Source organism: Pseudonaja textilis, chromosome 1 (assembly GCF_049901715.1).
Source record: "Pseudonaja textilis isolate UNSWEBS1 chromosome 1, rPseTex1.2, whole genome shotgun sequence".
Classification (NCBI taxonomy): domain Eukaryota; kingdom Metazoa; phylum Chordata; class Lepidosauria; order Squamata; family Elapidae; genus Pseudonaja; species Pseudonaja textilis.
This window is the reverse complement of record NC_141990.1, coordinates 93,981,885-94,003,540: the sequence shown is the minus strand read 5'-3', so window position 1 is coordinate 94,003,540 and position 21,656 is coordinate 93,981,885. Positions and strand designations below refer to the sequence as shown.

General features: G+C 39.2%; 1 protein-coding gene across 1 annotated transcript in view; it reads left to right on the top strand.

The window, feature by feature from the left end:
- The first annotated feature begins 18,511 nt into the window (after nucleotides 1-18,511).
- Nucleotides 18,512-21,656, top strand: part of CLVS2 (clavesin 2) — a 55,691-nt gene continuing 52,546 nt past the window's right edge. Inside the window, exon 1 of the mRNA XM_026705409.2 lies at nucleotides 18,512-20,820. Within this exon, the coding sequence (XP_026561194.1) occupies nucleotides 20,432-20,820 (389 nt within the window). The 5' untranslated portion in view covers nucleotides 18,512-20,431. The remainder of the gene's footprint in view (nucleotides 20,821-21,656) is intronic.

Genomic DNA, 21,656 nt, shown 5'->3' with positions numbered 1-21,656 from the left:
GTTTTTATGGTTGGTGATGTTTTTGGCGAGTGAATTTATAGGATAAATGAATTTACGTTTGCTTAATTCATTTTTGCAAATGACTCTGCAGAAGCGTGGGGCCACAGAGCCATCTATGTTTTTGAACTCTCGGCCAATGTGAGAAATGTCAAGTATTTCATCAGGGGAGATGGTTGATGCTTGATGGTCACTGATGATGTTGCGGACAATTGTGATATCATCGTTATTGATATCCTCTAGACCAAATAAGATGGCATTAGGACACTTTCATTCGTGCTCGACAGCTTCTCTGACGAGGATTGGGATATCATTATTTATTGGATTTATGGTTTTTTGTGGATTAGGTTGCGGTTGTTGGTTTGTAGCTATTGGATGTTCAGGTTTTTGTGTTGTGTCTTCTTTTTTTTTTTTCAAGGTTAGTTAATCTTTCATTTAAATTGTCCAGGAATGCTCCTATGGTGTCAAGGGATGATATTCATGTTTCTATAGAATCAACTCTTTCAAACAGGTTTGTCCAGTTTGGGTTTGCATGGTGGGCAGAAAAATGGAAATGCATAATTGGATGTTTCTAGGAATTGAGTCATTTGCTTGGATCATGATGAGGCAGTCATGATGAGCGTATTTTTCACATAGAGAACATCTGATGGAATTTTCGTTAACCTTTAGAGTTACAGAGCATATAAAGCATGTGCAGGAGTCTTGTGGTTCATTGGTGGGGATTTTTTTTTTTTTAGGTTGTGGTTTGGTATTGGATTTTTTTACTGGCATGGTGGGTTTCTTTACCGGCACTGGCTATATTTTATTCACAATTTCTTGAATAAGCCACAATTTTGAGTGAGCCCAAACCATAATGATTAAGCTCATACAACATACTGAGACAAAATCAAACGAAATATTTATAGTTTAGCACTATGTGTAAACCTAGTCAGTTCTTCCATGTGAGATATTTATATGTGAATCTCAAAATGAAGAACAATCAAGACAGACAAAAGTGAATAGCAAATTATACAATAAGTCATTCATACAAATGACTGGTCTGAATAATAGGTAACATTTTGTGCATCACTGTATACTGTGCATATAAATGGGGTAGATCTAAAAAAGGGTATATATACACACTATTACAGAAATTTCAGGAAAGTTAAAGCTCAGAATGAACTGAGAGGTGCAAAGTACATGTGTATGTGTGATATGCATATTCATGATTTGGGGGGGTGGTGTTATACCTTCAAGTCAGTTTTTATACCTGGTGATTATTTCGATAGATTCCTGCCATTTTCTTGGCGGTATTTGCCTTTTTAGGCAGGGCAGAGGGAGCGACTGTTTCAATAGCAAGACTAGAACTTGCAGTCTCCTGACTTCTAGTCTAGTGCCTTTAATCACTATCCCAAACTGGCTGTCTAACAATGGATATGTGTTTTTTAAAAAATAAAATATTTCTATACAACTTCAATATATTATCTGCTCAAAGACGACAACAAAATGCTATCAAGTAACAAAGAGAAGGCAGAATTAAATTACTATTTTGGCTCTGTCTTTTCCAACCAGAGGGTAGACATTCCACCAAGTAATTGTGAAGAGTGAGACATATGATTGATGCTTGTATATCTCTTGGTTAAGGAAGATTTATGTTTCTGTCTTCAGGGCCAGATGTTTGATATCCTAGAAACCTGCTGCTGGTTTAACCGGATCTGTAGCCTTCCTTTCTTCTATTTTAACATTGATTATAACTTGATTGCCTCCACCAGAGGAAATGTTCAGTTCCCTCCTGTTCCCATTCCTTCCTTTCACTTTTTAACAGGCTCTTTGCTGGACACTTAATTGCTTTGAAACTGAGCAGTTGTGGATTGTTTATACAAATGGTATCTTTGCTCTGGGAACCTTTGCCTGTCAGCTTAACTCTATCAGAAAGGAAAAATGCTTATCACATTTGCAGAGAACATAAGATTGGTGAAATACCTACTGTCCAAGAAGATGGAAACTAATTCCAAGAATCCTAATATATATTTTAAACATTTATTTATTAAAATGATTTGTATGCTGTGGTGCAGAGTTTTATTAAAGCATCTACAAAATCCATTAATGTATCTTCCATTTTTTTAAAAAAATGCCATCTTTCATTAAAACTTTCTCACACAAATTAGGGATTTTTTTGAGTGAAAATGCACCTGAGAGTATTTCCTGTGTATGTATGATAATTAAAAACTTACAAATTGACAATATAATGCAAAAAAACCAATGACATCTCAGGATCATTTGGTAATTTAATATAAAAATATGTGATATATACCACATAATTTCATCCTGCTTAATGATGAGTAAATAATACTTTAAGTTGCGGGCGGGACAAGTCCTCATAAACAGAGTTTGCCAGCACTTGGAAGAATGTTTTCTTTATTTTTGTTCCAATAACCCTGGATTCTTTCATTAGCTAAACAAGTTACAAAAATTGGTTCCTTAAGTAATAATTTACAATAACTGGAAGTTCAACAAAATACAGGTGTGTTGTAAGAAAGAGAATGATGGTGACAAACAAGTAATACCTAACAAATAATTTGCACTTGAACAATTTTCATTCATTTAGTGAGATTGGCAGTAGAATTCTAAACTCCATGATTCTGGAAGACCATTCAATTAATTTATACACCTCACTAAACAAAAAACCTAACTCTTCCATCATACTGTCCAGACTTGTTTATCTTTTTACCAGATCTTAATGCTAATGCAGCTAACACAGCTATGGCGAATTAGTGTTGTAAAAAAACCTCCAGTATTAGGCAAAAGTTTCTTTAGGACTAGCCTCTTTAAAGAGAGGTCCTTTTTGTTTACTTTTGTGATTTTTTGAGAATTTTAGCCATTTTTATTTCATTAAACTAACGTTATTACCCTAGATATGGATGTCAGTTATTACTCCTACAACATTATTTTTCCATTATACTGGGAGTGTGGAATGTTCCTGTTGATTTAAATCCTTTTTCCCTCACAACTTTTCTTCTTTTTGTCTAACCCTCTGTATCTATTTGCTCAATTTCACTTCTGAAATCTAATTTTCTCCCACAGTTCTATGTACCATGTAGACTGGTTGTTCCGTTTTGCATTAAAATTGTAAATCAAAAGCAAGGAAAACGCTTTTTGGGGTGAATAAGAAGGAAATATTTTCTAAAAACTTCAGAAGAGAACCCTAAGGAGTCAATGAAAGATCATACACTGGAAATCTTAGTTAAATCACAGCATAGTTTTTGAGTATGTTATATTTACTCTTTCATGTTTTTTTTCTTCATTCTAAGAAAAATGAGGTTGTACTGTGCATTTTTTAAAAAACACAACTTCCAACAAAACCTCCAGTAATATCAAAAGTGACCCTTTGGTTACACCGTTTTTCTCATTCCACAGCTTCCTCATAAATTATTTGAACAAGAAAAAAGAAAGAAAGGACTGTGCCATCTGAAGACTTGCAACAGTTGTCTGTGGAACTACATATGTACCCCAGTATGTTTTCTCTCCTAAATTAAGGATTTTTTAATTCACCCATGGAAGCAAGAGCTCATGTAGCTCTGGCAGAGATTTTTCAAGCATGAACGTCTAAAGACAGTAGTATCAAAGCATTATGAAAGAAGAATGAGACCATTCAGGCAACGTCTACACAACTTAGAATTGGCATGGTTGAAACACTGATGTATAGTCTTTCCATCCTCTATAAACACTACTGTATCTTTTGTTGGTAAGTATTATTTGTATTCTAATATTAAAATATTTATTTAAAAACAACATCACATGGCTATCAGCCTGGACAATATAAACAGTGATCCCAAATTGATCTTGAATTATTTATTTGGAGGTAGTCCTCAGTTTATGACCAAATTGAGCCAACATTTCTGTAGTTAAGTGAGTTTTGTCCCATTTTACAACATTTCTTGCCACAATTATTAAGTGAATCACAACAATTGATAAGTTAGTAGCCTGCTTGTTAAATAAACCTGGCTTCCCCTTTGACTTTGCTTGTCGGAAGGTCGCAAAAGGGGATCACATGACCTTGGGGGACACAGCAACCATCATAAATATGAACCAGTCTCCAAGCACCTCAATTTTGATCACGCGATCATGGGGGGGTAACAAAGGACATAACTGTGAAAAATGTCATAAGTCACATTTTTAAACGCCATTGTAACTTTGAATGGTCACTAAATGAACTGTTGTAAATCAAGGACTTCCTTCCTTCCTTCCTTCCTTCTCCCTCCCTCCCTTCCTCCCTTCCTTTCTTTCCCACCTAACTCATTTCAAAGCAACTCTGGGGGGCTTTCAACATAAAAACATTAAAAATCACCAAATATAAATATACCCAAGAAAATCACAATATAAACAGAATTAAATCACTTACACAACACGGAAGAGGAGGCATCCGGATGTACAGGGTGGGCGGACATGGGGTTAACTCTTGCTTAAATCAAGCACTTCAAGCCCCAAGCCATCTGGCAGAGCCACATCTTAATATGGGCCTTGTGACCATCCTGCCTGCCTGGAACACGTCTGTTCCCCTGAATCATAGACTTAATAATCTGGGGTTGGATTCCTGATCAAAACCACGTCTCTACTTGAGAATTTGCTTTTGACTTTCTGATTGCCCCTTTTGACTTTCTGATTGCCAAAATGGGTCAGCCAGGGTACAGGGTTATATCAGCTGAATGGAACAGCATAGCTGACTGGGATGTTTATAAACTTTACCCTGAGGTCCTTGACAAGGGGTGTCAAACTCAAGGCCTGTGGGCCAGATCCGGACTGTGAGGTGCTTAGATCTGGCCTGCAGAGCCAGTTTGAAAATACCAAGGAACCAGCCTGCAATGTTTCTGCTAACCAACCCCCCACCCCCTGGTGTCCCATTTTGGCTTCCATGGTGGTTCAGCAGGACTTTGAGACCCAAAAGGAGAGTATCATGAGAGTGAGGGAGAGTCTGAGGAAAGTCATGCCTTAGCACTTGTCATGCCCACCATAGCCATGCCCACCCAAGCTGTCCAAGGTCAAATACAACTCTGATGCAGCCCTCAATGAAATCAAGTTTGACACCGCTGTTCTCAACATTTAATTCAGGACATTTGAGGGAATAGATTTTACATGTTTAGCAGGATCCTTATAGTTGTAGACATAGTAATGTTGTGACATGAAAGTAGAGGCTTAAAGGATGCTTCAGCAAGACCTGGCTTCTAGGGTGGAGGGCAAAAAAAATCAAATAAAAATAAAATAGCATAAAACAAATAAAACAAATATACTAAACTGGTTAATCTCATTACACTCAATGGGTCATGTTTCTTTAAATTATAGTTTGTTGGCATAAAGCTGTGACATAAACCATGGTTTACAAATCATATCAAAACTTGTCTGCTGAAACCTAAATGTGAAGTCATTAAATCTTGAGAGGACAAAGGCAGAGCAAGATCTAATTATCTTACTGCACTAAGAATAATTATACAGGATACATCACAAACAGACACATGGCACTCCCTTCTGTTCAGTGTAGCATTTCTTCTATATCTATCTTGGCAGCCAGTAAGTTTAATGATTGGTATATGATTGACAAGGCCATATGTTATCATGCGTTAGTACTAATTCTCTGGTCTGACACCTCCTTCTCCTCTTCTGAATGTTAATGACATGAAGTTGGTCCCAGCAGAATGAATGAAAAGGATATCAGCCTCCCAAGGCTTTATGCAGATGTTAGGATGTGACAGCTGCATTTGCCTAAGAGAGAACTCAACAGTTAAAAGACCATCTGGAAGTAGAGCATACACTTTAAATTATCCAGCTACATGTTTGAGAAATCTATAGTGAATATGGAGAAAGTATTGTCCGGGTACTGAATGTGGGCCACGCTTTGCTCTGCCTATAATTAAAAGAATGTGTAGGTTAGAAATGAGAACTGCATAAGTCAAAGTGTTTTCTTAATATGGTCAGAGAGGTATTGTCTCAAAAAAAACCAACAACCCCAACACCCAAAGTGAGCAGTAGCTTGTAAAAATGATGTTGTTTATGGCCAATGGCTTTCTCTCAACCCAATCCACCTCAAAAACTTGTTGTTGTGGGAAAAATAGGAGGAGGAAGATGTGGTGGATAAGTTCACTGCTTTGAGTTGTTTGTAAAAATAGTGAAGGCACGGATAAATAAGTACAAATAATTAAAATAAAAAATTAAATCATGGTCTGCGAGGATAATTAACCAGTGGAACTTACAAAATCGTGGGTGCTCCATCACTGAAGGTTTCTAAGAAGAGACTGGAGAGTCACTTAGCTGAACTGGTATAGGTTCTCCTGCTTGAGCAATTGTCAGGACTAAAAGACCTCCATGGTCCCTTCCAGATTCTATTCTACTCTACTCTACTCTACTCTACTCTACTCTACTCTACTCTACTCTACTCTACTCTACTCTTTCTCTCACAGTCTAGCATATATGCAATATTGACTTATACATTAGAGTTCTATGCCATCTCTACTCATAATGCTGACAATAGTAAATATTCACTTCTTGATATAGTTAGTATGAGCAGAGAGACCCAGAGGCTCTTCCAGAACTCCAGTCATTTCCCTTATGCCAATTGTAATGGAAAGTAGGAATGACTTTAAGGAAGAGGAGAAGGAAGTGCAATCAACACACAGTCAGATAAGAGAAATTTGAGTTCAAAGCAGAAATATAATTTGAGAAGATGTCTCTGACGTGACTGCCCGTAATTCTTGCAAAGTTAAAGGGAAGGAAAGGGGAAGCATAAACAGACTTGCAAGATCCTTTTTCTGTTACCTTACAATAAAAGGAGTATTATTATTCATAACTTTGACTTCCTAGTCTGCCTGAAACGTTGACAGGCAATGTCAAAGGTGCTGCTAGTCCTGGGGCATGAAGGCAAGGAGAGATAGTGAGATAAAAAGACCCCTTGTGAAATAGGCAGTTCTAATCCAGTCCCCTCCATGTATACTTTCTTAAGGTAGTAGCAATATGCCTCTCTTCTTCCACTGAGATTCTGATTTGAGGTGTCAAGCAGTGTAAAGAAGGAGAAGGCAGGATTGCTACCACATTCTATAAATAGCATTAGATCACTTTGGAAAGGCAGAAATCATCTCTTCGTGATGGCTTGTACCCACAAGTCATCCAGGCTGCTAGGAATGTGTTGCTGGCAGACAAGTCATATCTGTATGCTTTCCAAAAGAATCATGCCACGAATCACAGGAGAAGAAGTTAGGAGGGCTTTCACCAACTTCACCAACCATTTATGGTTTGCCTGGACCAGGAGGAATTATATCAGTAACTCGTGTGTTTATCACCAGTAGGGCTACTGCAATGTACTCTATACGAAGCTGCCTTTGAAGATAAAGTAGAAGCTGCAACAGATATAAAATGCAGCATCCAGATAGCTGGGTGATAGGACTAGGAATTTTAGCCTCATAGGGAGATGATGGAGGGGACAGGAGGTGGATAGGAAGTGTGGAGGGATGCACTTTTACTGTGTAGAAGACCTATCAACCTTTTTTTTCTGGCATCATTGGAAACAAAGCTCTTTAGCAGCAGCTAACACATTCCTACACCAGAGTGCTCATTGTAGGTGAGAGGAAATTCTCCTTAGTTGAGGGATCTGAAGGCAGCACACAAGGCACACCGAGAGAGGCTTACTTTAAGTTTTCTGAAGATGTGAAGAAGATTTCCATTGATCCCTCAATTGTATCATGATACTTGATGTGGCAAGGTCTGATCTGGGATGCCTAGGAATGCTGTAATGGCTAATAAATCAGCATTCGAAATATGGGGTGTTCAATATGGCAGGTGATCATCACGCACCCTTGGATACATAAGGGTACATAAAACATCAACCTCCAGCTGCTAGGAAGTCCAAACCAAGGGTGCAGCAGTTCTTCAAAAGAGATTAGAAAGTGAGGTTTGCAAACTTAGTGTCCTTTAAAAACTTCACAACAATTGTGAGCAACATGGCTAACCCAAACTCTTCCATTGCTCAAAACTCATGGAAAACTGCTGTCCCATAGTCTCCATGTGAGAAGCAGCCATCCAAAACACACATGAGCAATCTCCTGTCCTCTCCAAATTTGGAGAGGTTCCAAAGAAGCAGTCTATTTCTGAGTTCTTCATTCTTTGTCACAGTAGTCAGCGCCACTTTCACAAAGTTGTCTTTAGTTCACCTTACCTCCTTCAGAAGTTTTGGGTTCCAATTGCTCTCTATTATAGCCTCTGATCTAATTTTTTTATCAGAAAGAATCTTGAATATGTTCGAACTGCATCTTGCATTCCTTTCAATTTTGAATTTAAACCAAATTGTGTCACATTTGAAGTTTCAACCTGTGTTTTAGTTGATTAGCATGACTCAAGAAATGAGCAACTTTAATTCATTAGAGCTTCCTTTTCAGCTACAGGTGGCACCATGTCCAGAACCAACTATCAGTCAGGTATACTTATTTGATCTTACAAATCAAATTATTCTCTTCAGTATTTATTTACCCTAGGTTATTCTGTATTCATTTATCTTAGGTTATTCTGAGGGACCTGACATAATTAACAGTAAAAGGATTTCATTAGACTTTCCCCTTTATAGGGGAAGGAACAGAGGTGGTATTCAGCAGGTTTTGACCAGTTCTGGAGAACCAGTAGTGGAAATTTTGAGTAGCTTGGAGAACCGTCAAATACCCACCTCTGACTGAAGATTTTACAGTATTCTTCCCCTGCCACGCCCAGCAAGCCACGCCCACAGAACCAATAGTAAAAATTGAATCCCACCACTGGGAAGGAACATATTTTAGGTTGCAAATATATCAGCAGGGGTGATTTTTTTTTAAAAAAACAGACTAATTAAAGATAGAAATCAAACTGGGCCAGAAACTTGTTACCTTCCAAATGTCTGGACTGCAGTTCCAAAATGCCGATCCAAAATGTCTGAAGGCTGGAAGATGTCAAATGGAAGATGCCAAATTGGGAACAGTTGTCATAGATTGCATCTTCAGTTTGAAAATGCTCTGTTTGCTTCAAGAAAATGGAAGGGGGGGAGGGAAACTCCAGCCATTCCGAGGTGCTCATTTTTCTTTCAGTATGTATATTTATGTTCTATTGCCTTTTGTTTGATGAATGTAAGCATAGTTTTATTGATGTCTTTTTATCATTTTTGCTTTATACTCTTGGAAGTAGCACATCTTCTAAATCAGTTTGATATTGCAACTGTCATCAAACATGTAATGATTTTCCAACCCTTCCATCTTGAAGTTATATGAAGAGAAGATTTATTCATTTATCAGGGCATATTATTTGCCCAGTGGCAAAGAAAAGTTTTAAATAACTGGGATAGCAGCAAAATCAAAGAATCTAGAAGCTTCATTAATTGACATACAAAGCCATTAATTTTTATAATGTCCTGTACATTATTTTTGCTATTATTTTCCTTTTGGAATCCTAATGACCACTTTTGAAAAAAATTACTACTCTAGCACATTCAGAAAAGTGATAAATTTCTTCTACATTGCACTTTGTAATCATTACTGAAAATGACTTTAAAAAAAACCCACCAGACTACATGGACCGTTGCTTCAGTGCTGAATTAATATGGATCCTTCCCAGAGAGATGGATTATTTTCAGGTTTCATTTAAAAGGCTATGCACAGACAAGAGGCATATTTTACATTAAAATATTGGTTTCTGATTTTGTTTTTGTATCTTATAGAACTGTAATTATAGATTACGCATAGTTTTTGTTAGTGTCCAAAATAAATACACTATCATGAAATCGTGTTCATGATAGTAGGAAGGTCATGACTGAATGAACCTCTGCATATTTGAACTCACCCTGTCTTCTTTCCATTCTTTGTTTGTTCACTCAGTTCAATACTATGACACAGGTATGCAATGGTTGCATTGAATTTTTGGCACAACAAATATTCCTAGGTCAGCATATTCACCAATGATGGGATTCAAAAATATTTTACTACCATTTCTGTGGTGTGGCTTGGTGGGCATGGCAGGCGAAGGATACTGTAAAATCTCCATTCCCTCTCCACTCCTGGGGGAAGGTTACTACAAAATCCCATTGCCTCCACACCCCACTAACCTGCTTTCCAGGTCCGTTCTCCTGTGCAGGGCAATAAAAGAAGACCCAGCTGATCAACTAGGACTCAGGAGGCAGAGAATAGATGGGGACGGGACCAGTCAGAGGTGATATTTGCCAGTTCTCCGAACTACTCAAAATTTCCGCTACCGGTTCTCCAGAACTGGTCAGAACCTGCTGAATACCATCTCTGATACTCACCATAACATCATAATTCCTGTATTTCTTTTTTTTTTTAAATGAAGAATAAAGGATGTTATTCAGAGTGTAATCCTTCATGACAGGATTTAAGAGTTCAGAAAAAGCAAAGTCTACAAACTTTGTTCCAAGAGAAACACGTATTAGATCAATGTTTCTCCATTTTGGCAATCTGAAGGTGTGTGGAAGTCCACACATCTTCAAGTTGCCAAAGTTGAGAAACACTGGTTTAGATATTATTTACAAGATTTTCCCTTTTTAGCTATCTGCTCCTACTTCTCAAAAGATATGTTCTTATATAGGCAGATAGTCATAGAATATTATTTTTAAACTATACATACTGTTCATTTTCAGGTAGCTAATTCTATAGTTCAAGGCAAATATGAAATTCTCACACTCCAGTATTTTCTTATGATGAACACAAGTGGGCATTTGTAAAATGCATTTCTATATTTATTGGTTGAATTATTGATTATATGCTATCAAGTTGGTATTGACTATTAGGGACTTACACACATAGACCTTCTCCAGGATGAAGGCCCGTTTCAACTTGGCTGTTCAAGTTTCTCAAAGTTACTGTTGCTGTAATTGAGTCAATCCAGTTTTCACTGTTGGTTATCCTCTTCTCTTTCCTTCCACATTAATGCTAATTTCTTTTCCTGATAAATGGGAATGGAAGGAAGCATCAGGGGATTGTTTTTAAAGCAATGGTAATGGACTTTCTATCTATTCACTTAACAAGAAAGCAGACCCCTCTATATTCAGTAAATAGGGCTAAGGAATAGCATCTAATATTTCTCAGTAAAGACTTCTCCCTGTAACTCCAAATGTTTGTTAAAAATGTGCATTATCATCCCCTTAGTTTTTAATATTGGGAACAGTAGTCTTGAATGGTTCTTAGGACCTAATACAATGATATATGTTGCTGTTATTTTAATTACCTAGTAAAATATTTATTTATTTTTCATATTTCTAAAGCACCCATATTCCTCAGATTATTTTTATTTATTTAGACAGGAAGCTATGAATTCTAGTCTCACCTTAGGCATGAAACCAGCTGGGTGATTTTGGGCCAGTCACTGTCTCTCAGTCTTAGGAAGAAGACAGGGACAAACCATTTCTGAAATCTTAGTAAGAAAACTACAGGGACTAGTAGTCTCGGCACTTTTCAGGAATAAACAAAGACTTGAAGGAATAACAACAACAATAACAACAACAATAATAATGTGTTGCACAAAAAGTAGAGATTAAGACTTCCTCAAGTAATAACATCCTAAATCTACAAGTGAACACAACTTTCTTTTAATAGATAAAGATGTCCAGACCATATGAAAACATGTTGACAATGTTTAAATGTCCTGTCTTATGAAATATAGATCTTGCAGTTAAAGAATGCTATGTGCATTGTATTATTCTGTATACTTTCATAAATTGTTTTGAAACTGAGTGTTAAAAATAATATTAGAGACAACTGGATCATCCTGGCCCAGATGCAGATGGGAAATAAGTTAGGCTAAGGAATCACATTGTGCAATAGTTCATAAAAAATGTAAATAAAAGAAAATTTGGGACAACTGATTGTCAACAAATGCAGGTCTTGCTATTCTACCTTAGCATTAAAAATAATTGTAGGTTTTACTTGTCAGTTTGGACCAGTTAAGTAACCAGGATGGTAAATGAAGCAAGTTAATCAAAAGGAGATATAGATTACAAAGATCTCCAGATCTTATATTGTAATGTTGGTAAAAGGACAAATGGGAGGCTCTTTATAAAATAAGTGTAAGAAATGCATAATGGCATAAAAATTCTAAAACCATATGTGCATTGATTGAATCTGAACTGTAGGGACTACAAAGGAAAAATATTTTTGAGATAGTGATGCATAGCTTACTGAAAATGTCACATCATTTAGAAATGGAGATGGAAAACAGAATGGCTACGCTAGATATTCAGTTGTTCTGAGAACTGAAAATAAATACAAATATAAATTAGTAGTGTAGCTGCATTTGTATGTGTAGAAATTTGACTGACTAGATTCAGGAAGAGGCTCAAAATATTAAAATTATAATCCAAAATTATAAAAGAAGTGGAACACCTGTCCTCTAAATAAAGATCATAAAGCCTTTGAGACATTTTAGTTATTCGTTTGACAATATTAATCTGTAATGTTATAAAAACAAAAACTTTCCCCCAACTTAATCACTAAAGTTACAACAGGCAAGAATACCTAAATTATGCTGGCTGTTCTGAGAAAATTAAAGTAGTGAAAATGGTGATGTATGGGAAACCACTGAAAAATTTCACGGCTACAGACTAAACTGCAATTTAAAAAAATTCCAGAAAATCCTTCTACTGTATTTTTGTATGCATTTATTCATTCAGTTTCTATAGCCATCTATCTCAGTAAATGACTGGGTGGCTGACAATTTTTTAAAAAGATTATAATTAAGACACTAAAACAGGGGTGTCAAACTCGATTTCATTGAGAGGCACATCAGGATTGTGTTTGACCTTGGGGGGCTGGGGTAGGCATGGCCAGCTCAACATCACTCGTGTCAGGAGTGCCTGTGGATGCCTGAGCACTCTGCTAGTGAAAAGAGGCTCCCAAGCTCCGTTTTTGGCTGCAGTGGCCTCCTGCAACCTTGGCAGAAGCACTGTGGGCTGGTCCTTTCCAGATTCTGGTCCTTTTGAGATTCTTTAAGTTCTACTTCATAACTGTAGTTCTGCATGAAAAATACAGTTAAACAAAATGCATAATTCAGAGTTTGATAGGCAGCCAATTTATTATTAAAGTCCAACCTAAAGACACTGAAATGTTGAACATATTCAAGAATCAGCTATGGAATCCCTGTATTTTTAAAATTTATAGAAATCTTGTAAGTAAGAAATTCAAATGGCAAAATACATATACATTGTGGTGAAGTACAGGTATAGACAATATTTTACCTGTCATGTTCATGAAAAATATATTGGGAATCTGTTTTTCAGAGGACAAAATTGTAAATATTCCATCATGGAACTTTGGTTATGGAATTCATTTATATAATTAATCATTGGTTGGCCTGGTTTTAGCTTTGGACTTTAAACAATAAGGTAATATCACAAAAAGAATTTAACAACTTGGCCACTAGTTACAAAAATGACAGCAGGCTGCATCTCAATTACATTATAAATATGTGGTAGAAGTAAAGGTCAGCAAGAACTAGTGACATTTAGAAATATATACATTTATTACGGGATCTTTCCTTTGACATTAACGTATGTCCATATTTGAAAACATATTCATCATTTGATCCATCAAAGCAGGGTTTGGGGAGTGGGACAAATTTGTGAAACCAACAGTTACCTTCTTATGTAACAAACACTAGTTTTTCTAGTGCATCACAGAATAAAATTTCACAACCAATAATGGGTGTTGATTTTTAAAGTTTTTGAACTATTCAGAAATGGATGTATCATCAATAAACATTCCAGGAAAATATAGGAGTTCTTAAAGTCACTGTATAAATGTTGGATATAACAAGAAGTTTTGGTTTAGCAGTTTTTTTGAAAGAGCGTGGTTTTTTTTTTCTTTTTTAAGATGGGATTTAGTCTTTGAGCTGGCAGTCAGATTAGCAGATGCAAAGGAGGGGTGTAGGAGAAAGGAGAAGATGTACTGGTTATCTCTGCTTCACTTTACCCCATGCCCTTCCCCTGTTCCTAAAACCTGTTAGTTGGATTAATTGTTCCCTCTACCTCACTTGCTGTCTTTGGCTTGTTTTCTTTTTTTTGCTTGTAGCCTCTTGGCCCCTCAGTCATGTTCCATCTTGCTGATATACTGATATGCCGCTTGCTGATATGCCTTTCACTTGCCTCTTTCACATGCTCTCACACTCATTCATCTTGTTCTCTCTCTCTCTCTCTCATTTGTTTAAAAAACACAAATATAGTGTTCTTTCAAACAATTTAATGTAAGATCCGAAGAACACTTCAGAAAGTATGTGTTAGACATTACATGAGTAGATGCCTCTGGGGTAGCCAGGTGTTGGTCAGTTCTTGTGGAGAATAAGGAAGATGAGTTTGATGAAGACTGGCCAAATTCATTATCAAAGAGATGAAGGTAAAACATGACTGAAATCCAAAATAAGCAGAAGTTATTGGAAAGCAGCTCAGGAGGAGACCTCTCCAATTCACATAAGTATAGGAGTGGGGGAGTAAAGCATAATCGGGTTTGCAAAAAGGAACCTTGGAGGTCTCCAAGTCTAATCTTCTGCTCAAGCAGGAGACCCTAGACCATTTCAGACAAATGGTTCTCCAATCTCTTCTCAAAAACCTCCAGTGATGGAGACACACAACTGCTGAAAGCAAGCCATTCCATTGATTAACTTTTCTGTCAGGAAAGTTCGCCTTGTTTCTAGATAGGTTCTCTCCTTGATTAGTTTCATGGGTGGGCTGCTAGGAATTTGCAGGGGTTCACGGAGAGCCCCTAGCTAAAATTCTGTACAGTTCGGAGAACCCCCAAATCCCACTCCTGGCTGGCTCCACCCACCCCTCCCCTCCCCTCCTAGGAGTCCCCATGCAGCCCGTTTTGGATGCAGGTAGGTTCTGGGCACATGCAGAGGCTCAGGGAGGGCAAAAACAAATGGGCCTCCCGGAAGTTTGGGAAGGCCAGAAATGGGCCTGTTTCTGGCATGCAGAGTCTCCAGAGCCCGGAGAGGCAGTTTTTGCCCTCACGGAAGGCTCAAGGAAAGCCTCCGAAGCCTAGGGAGGGCAAAAGTGCCCCCCTGCTATGGTGTAGGAAGCCAACTAGGCCACACCCAGCATGGTCACACCCACCCAGCAACCCGGCACAGATCCCCTTGCTAAAATTTTTGAAGCCCACCCCTGATTAGTTTCCATCCATTGTTTCTTGTTCTGCCTTCCCTTACTATGGCCAATCTTAATACAAGTAATTCTAATCTTCCTATGGAGTTGATTTCTTAGTCTGATTTATGCAGTAAGGCAAACAGTTCTGCAGCCTAAGCCAAAATGGCCATGTACAATCAAGAAGGGGAGCTGGGAGGACTTAACACGGCTTAAAATGACCAATAAAAGCTGAGTACATCCTGTGTCAATGATAGATCCTAGATTGTGTTGATGGGGAAAATTCAGTAGAAAGAAGAGGAAAAACACTAGTTTTAAACTGGAACAGATGGAAAAGATCTATTCTTCTGCTATGGATTGGTATCAGGAAGAAGCCAACTTCATGAGGACATGTCATTTAAAATTATTACAACTGGAGCCTTTCACAATTAGGTCGGGATCTTAGCAAGGGTTATTCAAAGGTTTATGTGTTCAAGCTGTCCAAACCTGAAATTATACTTAATAATTAATAACAAATCAATACATGCTATTAAATGGTATTTAAAACTAATTATATACAAGGCAATCAATAAGCAGCTGACAATTTATAGTGAATTTAGGGCAAAGAATATTTGAGGGAAGCAATCAGGTAAGGAGCAGTAAATAATCTACAGAGAATTTAATACATTCACTTCAGTGAGAGAAAAACAAAGACCGAGTTCAAAAAAAGCTGGTTAACTTTATTGAAGCAAACACAGAGTTCAGCTATAGCTGCAGAAAGCAATAAATAAATAAATATGTAATGTTAAAACTCCTTGCTGCAGCAACTTAGGAGAAAAGGTTTCCAATTTCTTGTCATTCAAATAAGGTGAAAGATTTTAACATTCCTGCCCACATGCACATCTCCTTTGAGGAAGTTATGGAACACGGCTTAAAGATTGCCATCTTGGTAAATAAAGTAGGAAAGGATTTCTGGTTAAGAAGTAGGACACAGTACTTTTCTTTTGCTGCACTGGAATATATTTTCTGGCTTGTGATAAAGATATTTTCGCTTCTTTCAAATTAAAAAGGAAATAAAACTAAGAAAAAGAGTTGTTTAACTGAAAAAGAATTTCTCCTCTATCATGAATACTATATTTGAGAAACATTTTTACACTTTTCTTGGGCAATTTAGCAAATTAAAATAAACCAAAACCAACTTCTCATATAGGGTTTGAAAAAAATAAACATTAAATGTCAAGCCAAAAGGCGGCGGGGGGGATGTTGTTCCCCCTTCCCTTCTTTTACCTGGGCTGAAAGGAAGAGGGGAAAAGATGGAGATTTTTTAGAATAATGATTGGTGAGAGGCAGGATGATCCCAAACAAATGGAACTGTTTGATCAACAGCAGCTGGAGATGATCAATTGAACCACTGGATTATCAATCATCTAATGCAGGGGTGTCAAACTCAATTTCATTGAGGGCCACATCAAAGTTGTGTTTGACCTCAGGGAGGCGTGGCTAGGGGGCGTGACCAGCTCGACATCACTTGTGTTGGGGTGCCTGTGATGGCCTGAGTGCTCTGCTAGCAAAAACACTCCCAAGCTCCATTTTCATTTGTGACGGCTTCCTGCAACCCTCTGCCAGTGAAAATGGAGGTTGGGAGGGCTGCGGGCTGGGTGTTCACTGTTTCCAGGTCAGTCCCACGGTCCAGATCTAAACACCCTGCGGGCCAGAACCAGCCTGTGGGCCTTGAGTTTGACATCCCTGATCTAATGTCTGTTTTCTTTAATATTTGACATGAGAACCTTGTAGCTATCTAGATAGTTACAGATGTTACTTAGTAACTAAAGGTAGTTCTTTAGCTGCAATTAGTACTGTTGATAAGCAAGACAGTTATTAAGTGAGTCAGGCCCAATTTTACGACCTTTGGTACCACTTTGAGTGATTGCTAAACAAATGATTGTAAGTTGAGGATTTCCTGTAGTGCAGTTTTTGCCCTTTAAGCATATCTTGAAACAGATGAATGTCATTCAAAAGGTAGGGGGAAAAAACTTTCAGGAAAGCAGGTGGGGGCAGAGGCTGGGAATCCTTGCCAAAGCTTTGTATTTTTGCCAAGCAAGATGGAGCCTCTCTTTTAAATTGCTGTCTATCTTTATCCAAAGCTTCCTGTCACATTCCCTTTCTAAAAATTTCTCTCTACAACAGAGAGAGCTAATGCTGTACCCAAGAAGTAGTTTTCAGCAAGACCTCATTAGTTTGGCCATCATTGTCTCCATTCCTATTGCTTTCAAATTTTTTTCTTGCTGTAGGAAAAGAAGAGAAGGAAAAGTAATTAAGGGTAGATAGAAAGTAACATGCATCAGATTGGGAATATTAGAGGAATATTGGAAGGATTATAAAATATTAACTTTAGAACAAGATTAAAAATGAATCTAAAATTACAAAAACACAAGCAAAAGCATATGTTTAAAAGGCATATGATGGAAGATGCAGGGATATACATAATATATAATGGAGTCCAGTGGCATCAGCTTTGGTTAAAAACTTATTCTGGGAATGAACAAAGTTTAGGCAGAAAATGTGGGTATATGTTTAATACCTTATTTAATGCATGCAAATATCCTTCTGTGAACCTTCCATTGTCCTTTATTACTGTAATTCAACAATCAGCTATGCAAATAGGGAGATGAGCCAGTATTTAAACAGACTTGGTGAGAAAATTCAAATTTCCTCTCATTTTATTTCTGGCATGGCCATAGTCAAACCCACAGCTGAGCTAAAGAGAACAAATAATCTTTGTGCTGTAGTTAGATGAATGTGAGGATAAATGCAAAAAGAAGCCCACCTTGTCACTAAACCCAATGTTTAAATGTACAATATTTATTTCTTAGTAATATATCTTGTGTTTCATTCAGTAGTTTGAGGCAGCATATATAATGTTCCCTCATCTTGTTCTCAACAACAACCAGTGAGGTAGGATGGGCTAAGAAAGAGTGGATAGCCTGGAACTTCAGTGATGTATATAATGGAGGCAGAAGGGGACAAGGGCACAGTAGATTTGGCTCAATTGTGGTGGCAGTGTGTAGCTTTGCCCCAGATACCATTGCTGAAAGATTAAAAATAAGATGCTGTCAATGACAGTTTCCCTTGTAATATTTTCCCCTGGATTGCTGGTTGGAATGGGGCAAACAATATACCGCCCACTTCACAATATCGGATCGGGTAGGAGGAAGGGAGATTCGCTTTTTTCTTTTAGAAACGGCACGATAAGATTATTCGACCAGGCCTCGCTTCACCCAATGCCCCCAAACTACCTTAAGCAACTGGATCTCTCGCAGTTGGGGCATCGCAAACGAATGAGCGGCGGGTGGGGAGGGGGCGTGAGAGTCGATGGGGGCGAGGGCGGGGGTGGAAATCTGGGGTGACTCTGGAGGATGGGTTGATGGGAGATAGACAAGCGCTCCGCTGATCCAGTAAGAAGCGCCGGAGAAAGCAATGCGGTGGAAGGCCAAGCTGTGGTGGGACTCGGGGGCTATTATTGGAAAACTGCTCTTCTCCCTCCCGCGCTGTTCCACCGAGGCTTCCCCCTCCCCGCATTACAAACCCAGCCTCCGGAGCCAGAGAGGAAAGATAGGGCTGGGTAACAACAATGCGAGGGGCTCGGGCGGGGGATTTGATCTGAAGTAACTTGCTCCGGCGGCTGCCGCCCAGGGAGCCTTGATTGACGTAGACCTGCTGGAAGCGGCGCATCCATCACCCAGGCTGAGCCACAGCAGAAGTCACCGGCCGCTCCTGCAGGAACACAAAGGCGGGCGGGTAGCGGAGAGGTTCTCGGCTACCGCCGTCCGCCCAGCTTCACCTTTCCTCTGGCAAGTAGCTCTGCAATCCCCCCCCCCCCCCGCCCCAGAAGAGACCGGCGAGGAGGACGCGCAGCCTCCACGCCCTGCTGTCTGGACTACCATTGCAAGAAGGGGGACAGGGGAGCGGACGGGAGGGAAGAGGGGAGCCCTGAGCCCACAGGCCCGTCCTTGATCGATCGGCTGCTCCTTTCTAACCGCCGCTGCCTCTTCTGCCTCCCATCCGAAGGAGTTGGTGCCTCGGCTGATGGATGCCGGAAGGTGCCGCATTGCCTGGTGTATGTTTGTTGGCTGCTTGGCTGGTAGGCATTACTTGGCTGTTCCTTTTTGTCTCTGAATGCCTTTCTTCCGGCGGATGGCTGGGATCCCTGCCAGGCGACCAGACCTGCTCCGTCAGTGACTGAAAAAGGACCCAGATTTCACCCCCGGCTTCTTTCCCGCCCCTCTTTTCTAAAGGCGACGGAGAGGGACAGACGGCAGCTTTGCTGGTACTAGATGAGGTCACTGTGTAAGTGGACAAGGGGGTGGAAAGACGTGGTAGAGAGGAATCCATCCCTTGCTCCAGAGAAGAAAAAGCTGCGGGGGGGTGGGTGTTTATCTGAAGAAGCATCTAATTGATTAAAAACAATAATCCAACTTATCCAGCTGATCAGCACATGCCTCTTGAACCCTACCACCATTGATTTTTAAATGCTATACTGGAATGGCTCAGAGAGAGTGAGGGAGGCAGGGGAAAAAAACAACACCTTTATGGAAAGCTCGGAATTAGATCGCATTTATTGAAATTGCAGTTCTTTCGCTATTTCAGCAGCGCCAAGGTGAAGATCTCTAATTTGCAGGTAGAAGTGGGTGGAAAATATTAGAGTGTGCCTGTGGTGGAGGAATTAATTACCTCAACCTCTTTCTGTACTCCAGGCAAAGTCACTGTAGGGCTGTTTGGCCTTGTTCTGGCTGGCATCATAATGCTGATCTGTATCTGCTGATCAAGGGATTTTTTTTTAGTGGGGGTGTTGTTGTTTTTGCTCACCCGATTGTTTAAACCACTACTGAATGGGAAGGAGGACACTCCATTCTCTCTACTTGGGCCCTGTCAGAGCCATTATTTCTAGTCATCAACAGGCAATTGCTGCAGAAGGAGAGTAATTGGATTCAATTATATGTGAGTTACAGTTTTGCTGCAGCTTCAAGCTGTGGACAGGTGGGATATGGGCCTGAGAAAGGAGAGCACAGCAACAGTATAGTGTGTGTGTGTGTGTGGTTAATTGAGAGATGGAAAGGGTAGATTGGAATTGAGGTGCACGTATTAATTGAACCATATTAGGCATTAGTGTTGGAGAGATTGGTAGCAAAGAATTACCTAACTTGTTGGATACTAGAAATGGAAGGGAGGGTTTCATAAATCAAAACAAGAGACCGAATTTCAGGTGTTGTGGCAGTTCAGCAGTTCCACCCCTTCTTCTGTACTAGAAGAACCATTATCAGACCAAGTGGCACAATGACTCATTTGCAGGCAGGTCTGTCTCCAGAGACCCTGGAAAAGGCCCGATTGGAACTGAACGAGAACCCAGACACCCTGCACCAAGACATCCAAGAAGTTAGGGACATGGTGATCACCCGACCGGACATTGGCTTTCTTCGCACAGACGATGCCTTTATTCTTCGCTTCTTGCGGGCCAGAAAATTCCAGCATTTTGAAGCATTTCGCTTGTTGGCTCAATACTTTGAGTATCGTCAACAGAACCTCGATATGTTCAAGAGCTTCAAAGCCACTGATCCAGGCATCAAGCAAGCACTCAAGGATGGTTTCCCAGGAGGGTTGGCCAACCTTGATCATTATGGCAGGAAGATCCTGGTGCTCTTTGCTGCCAACTGGGACCAAAGCAGGTAAAGATTTTTCACTCATGGGGGGAAGGTGGGGTAGGCTAAGATGTACATCTGAATCCACCATAGTGCTGCAGTCTATATGTTTGACATCATCATTATGGGTTCAAATCCCCTTTGATCTCAGTGATATTTCATTCCAAACTTATGATAGGAACGGCATAAGAACCTTTATTTTATTCTAATGTGTGGCAGCCAAACTGCTATTTTTGTAACCTAATTCAGGGGAAGGAGCTAGATTAATTTAAAAAACTCCCCAAATTTGAAATTCTGTGATGGCAAAAAAAAAAAAAATGTGCACAGATCAGGTGTGCCTGTGGAGCTTCGACCATAAGATGATGGTGAAAACAATGAATGAAAACTGATTTTAATAGAATCTTTCATCTATAACTTTTTTGTGGGGGAAGACTGGTTTCTCATCAGTGACTAGTGAGAAGTTCATTCTCAATTACTCAGTTACACTTTCCTGGGACCTGAACAGCAGGTGCTAATGCAATTAGCAATTTGTCCCCTGACCCGATTTGCCAACCTATTCAAAATCTTTCTAACTTGCCCTAGATCCAACTGATTCCAGACTAACAGACAACAACAACAACAAGAACAAAATATTGAAACAAAAGCACAAGTATAAAAAATAATGGCAATGGAAAGTTAAAAGACAACCAAGGATAAAGTTGCCACGCAATCTAAGACAGCGGACAACAATCCTTGAAACTTAATTTTAATTTGAAATTGTAATGCTGGTGCCAGTTGGGTACTTCTGAGAAGTTCATTCTTGTATTATTCATTTCTTGATGTTATCATACTTAGAACTGCCCATCTCCTTCAAAGAGTGACAT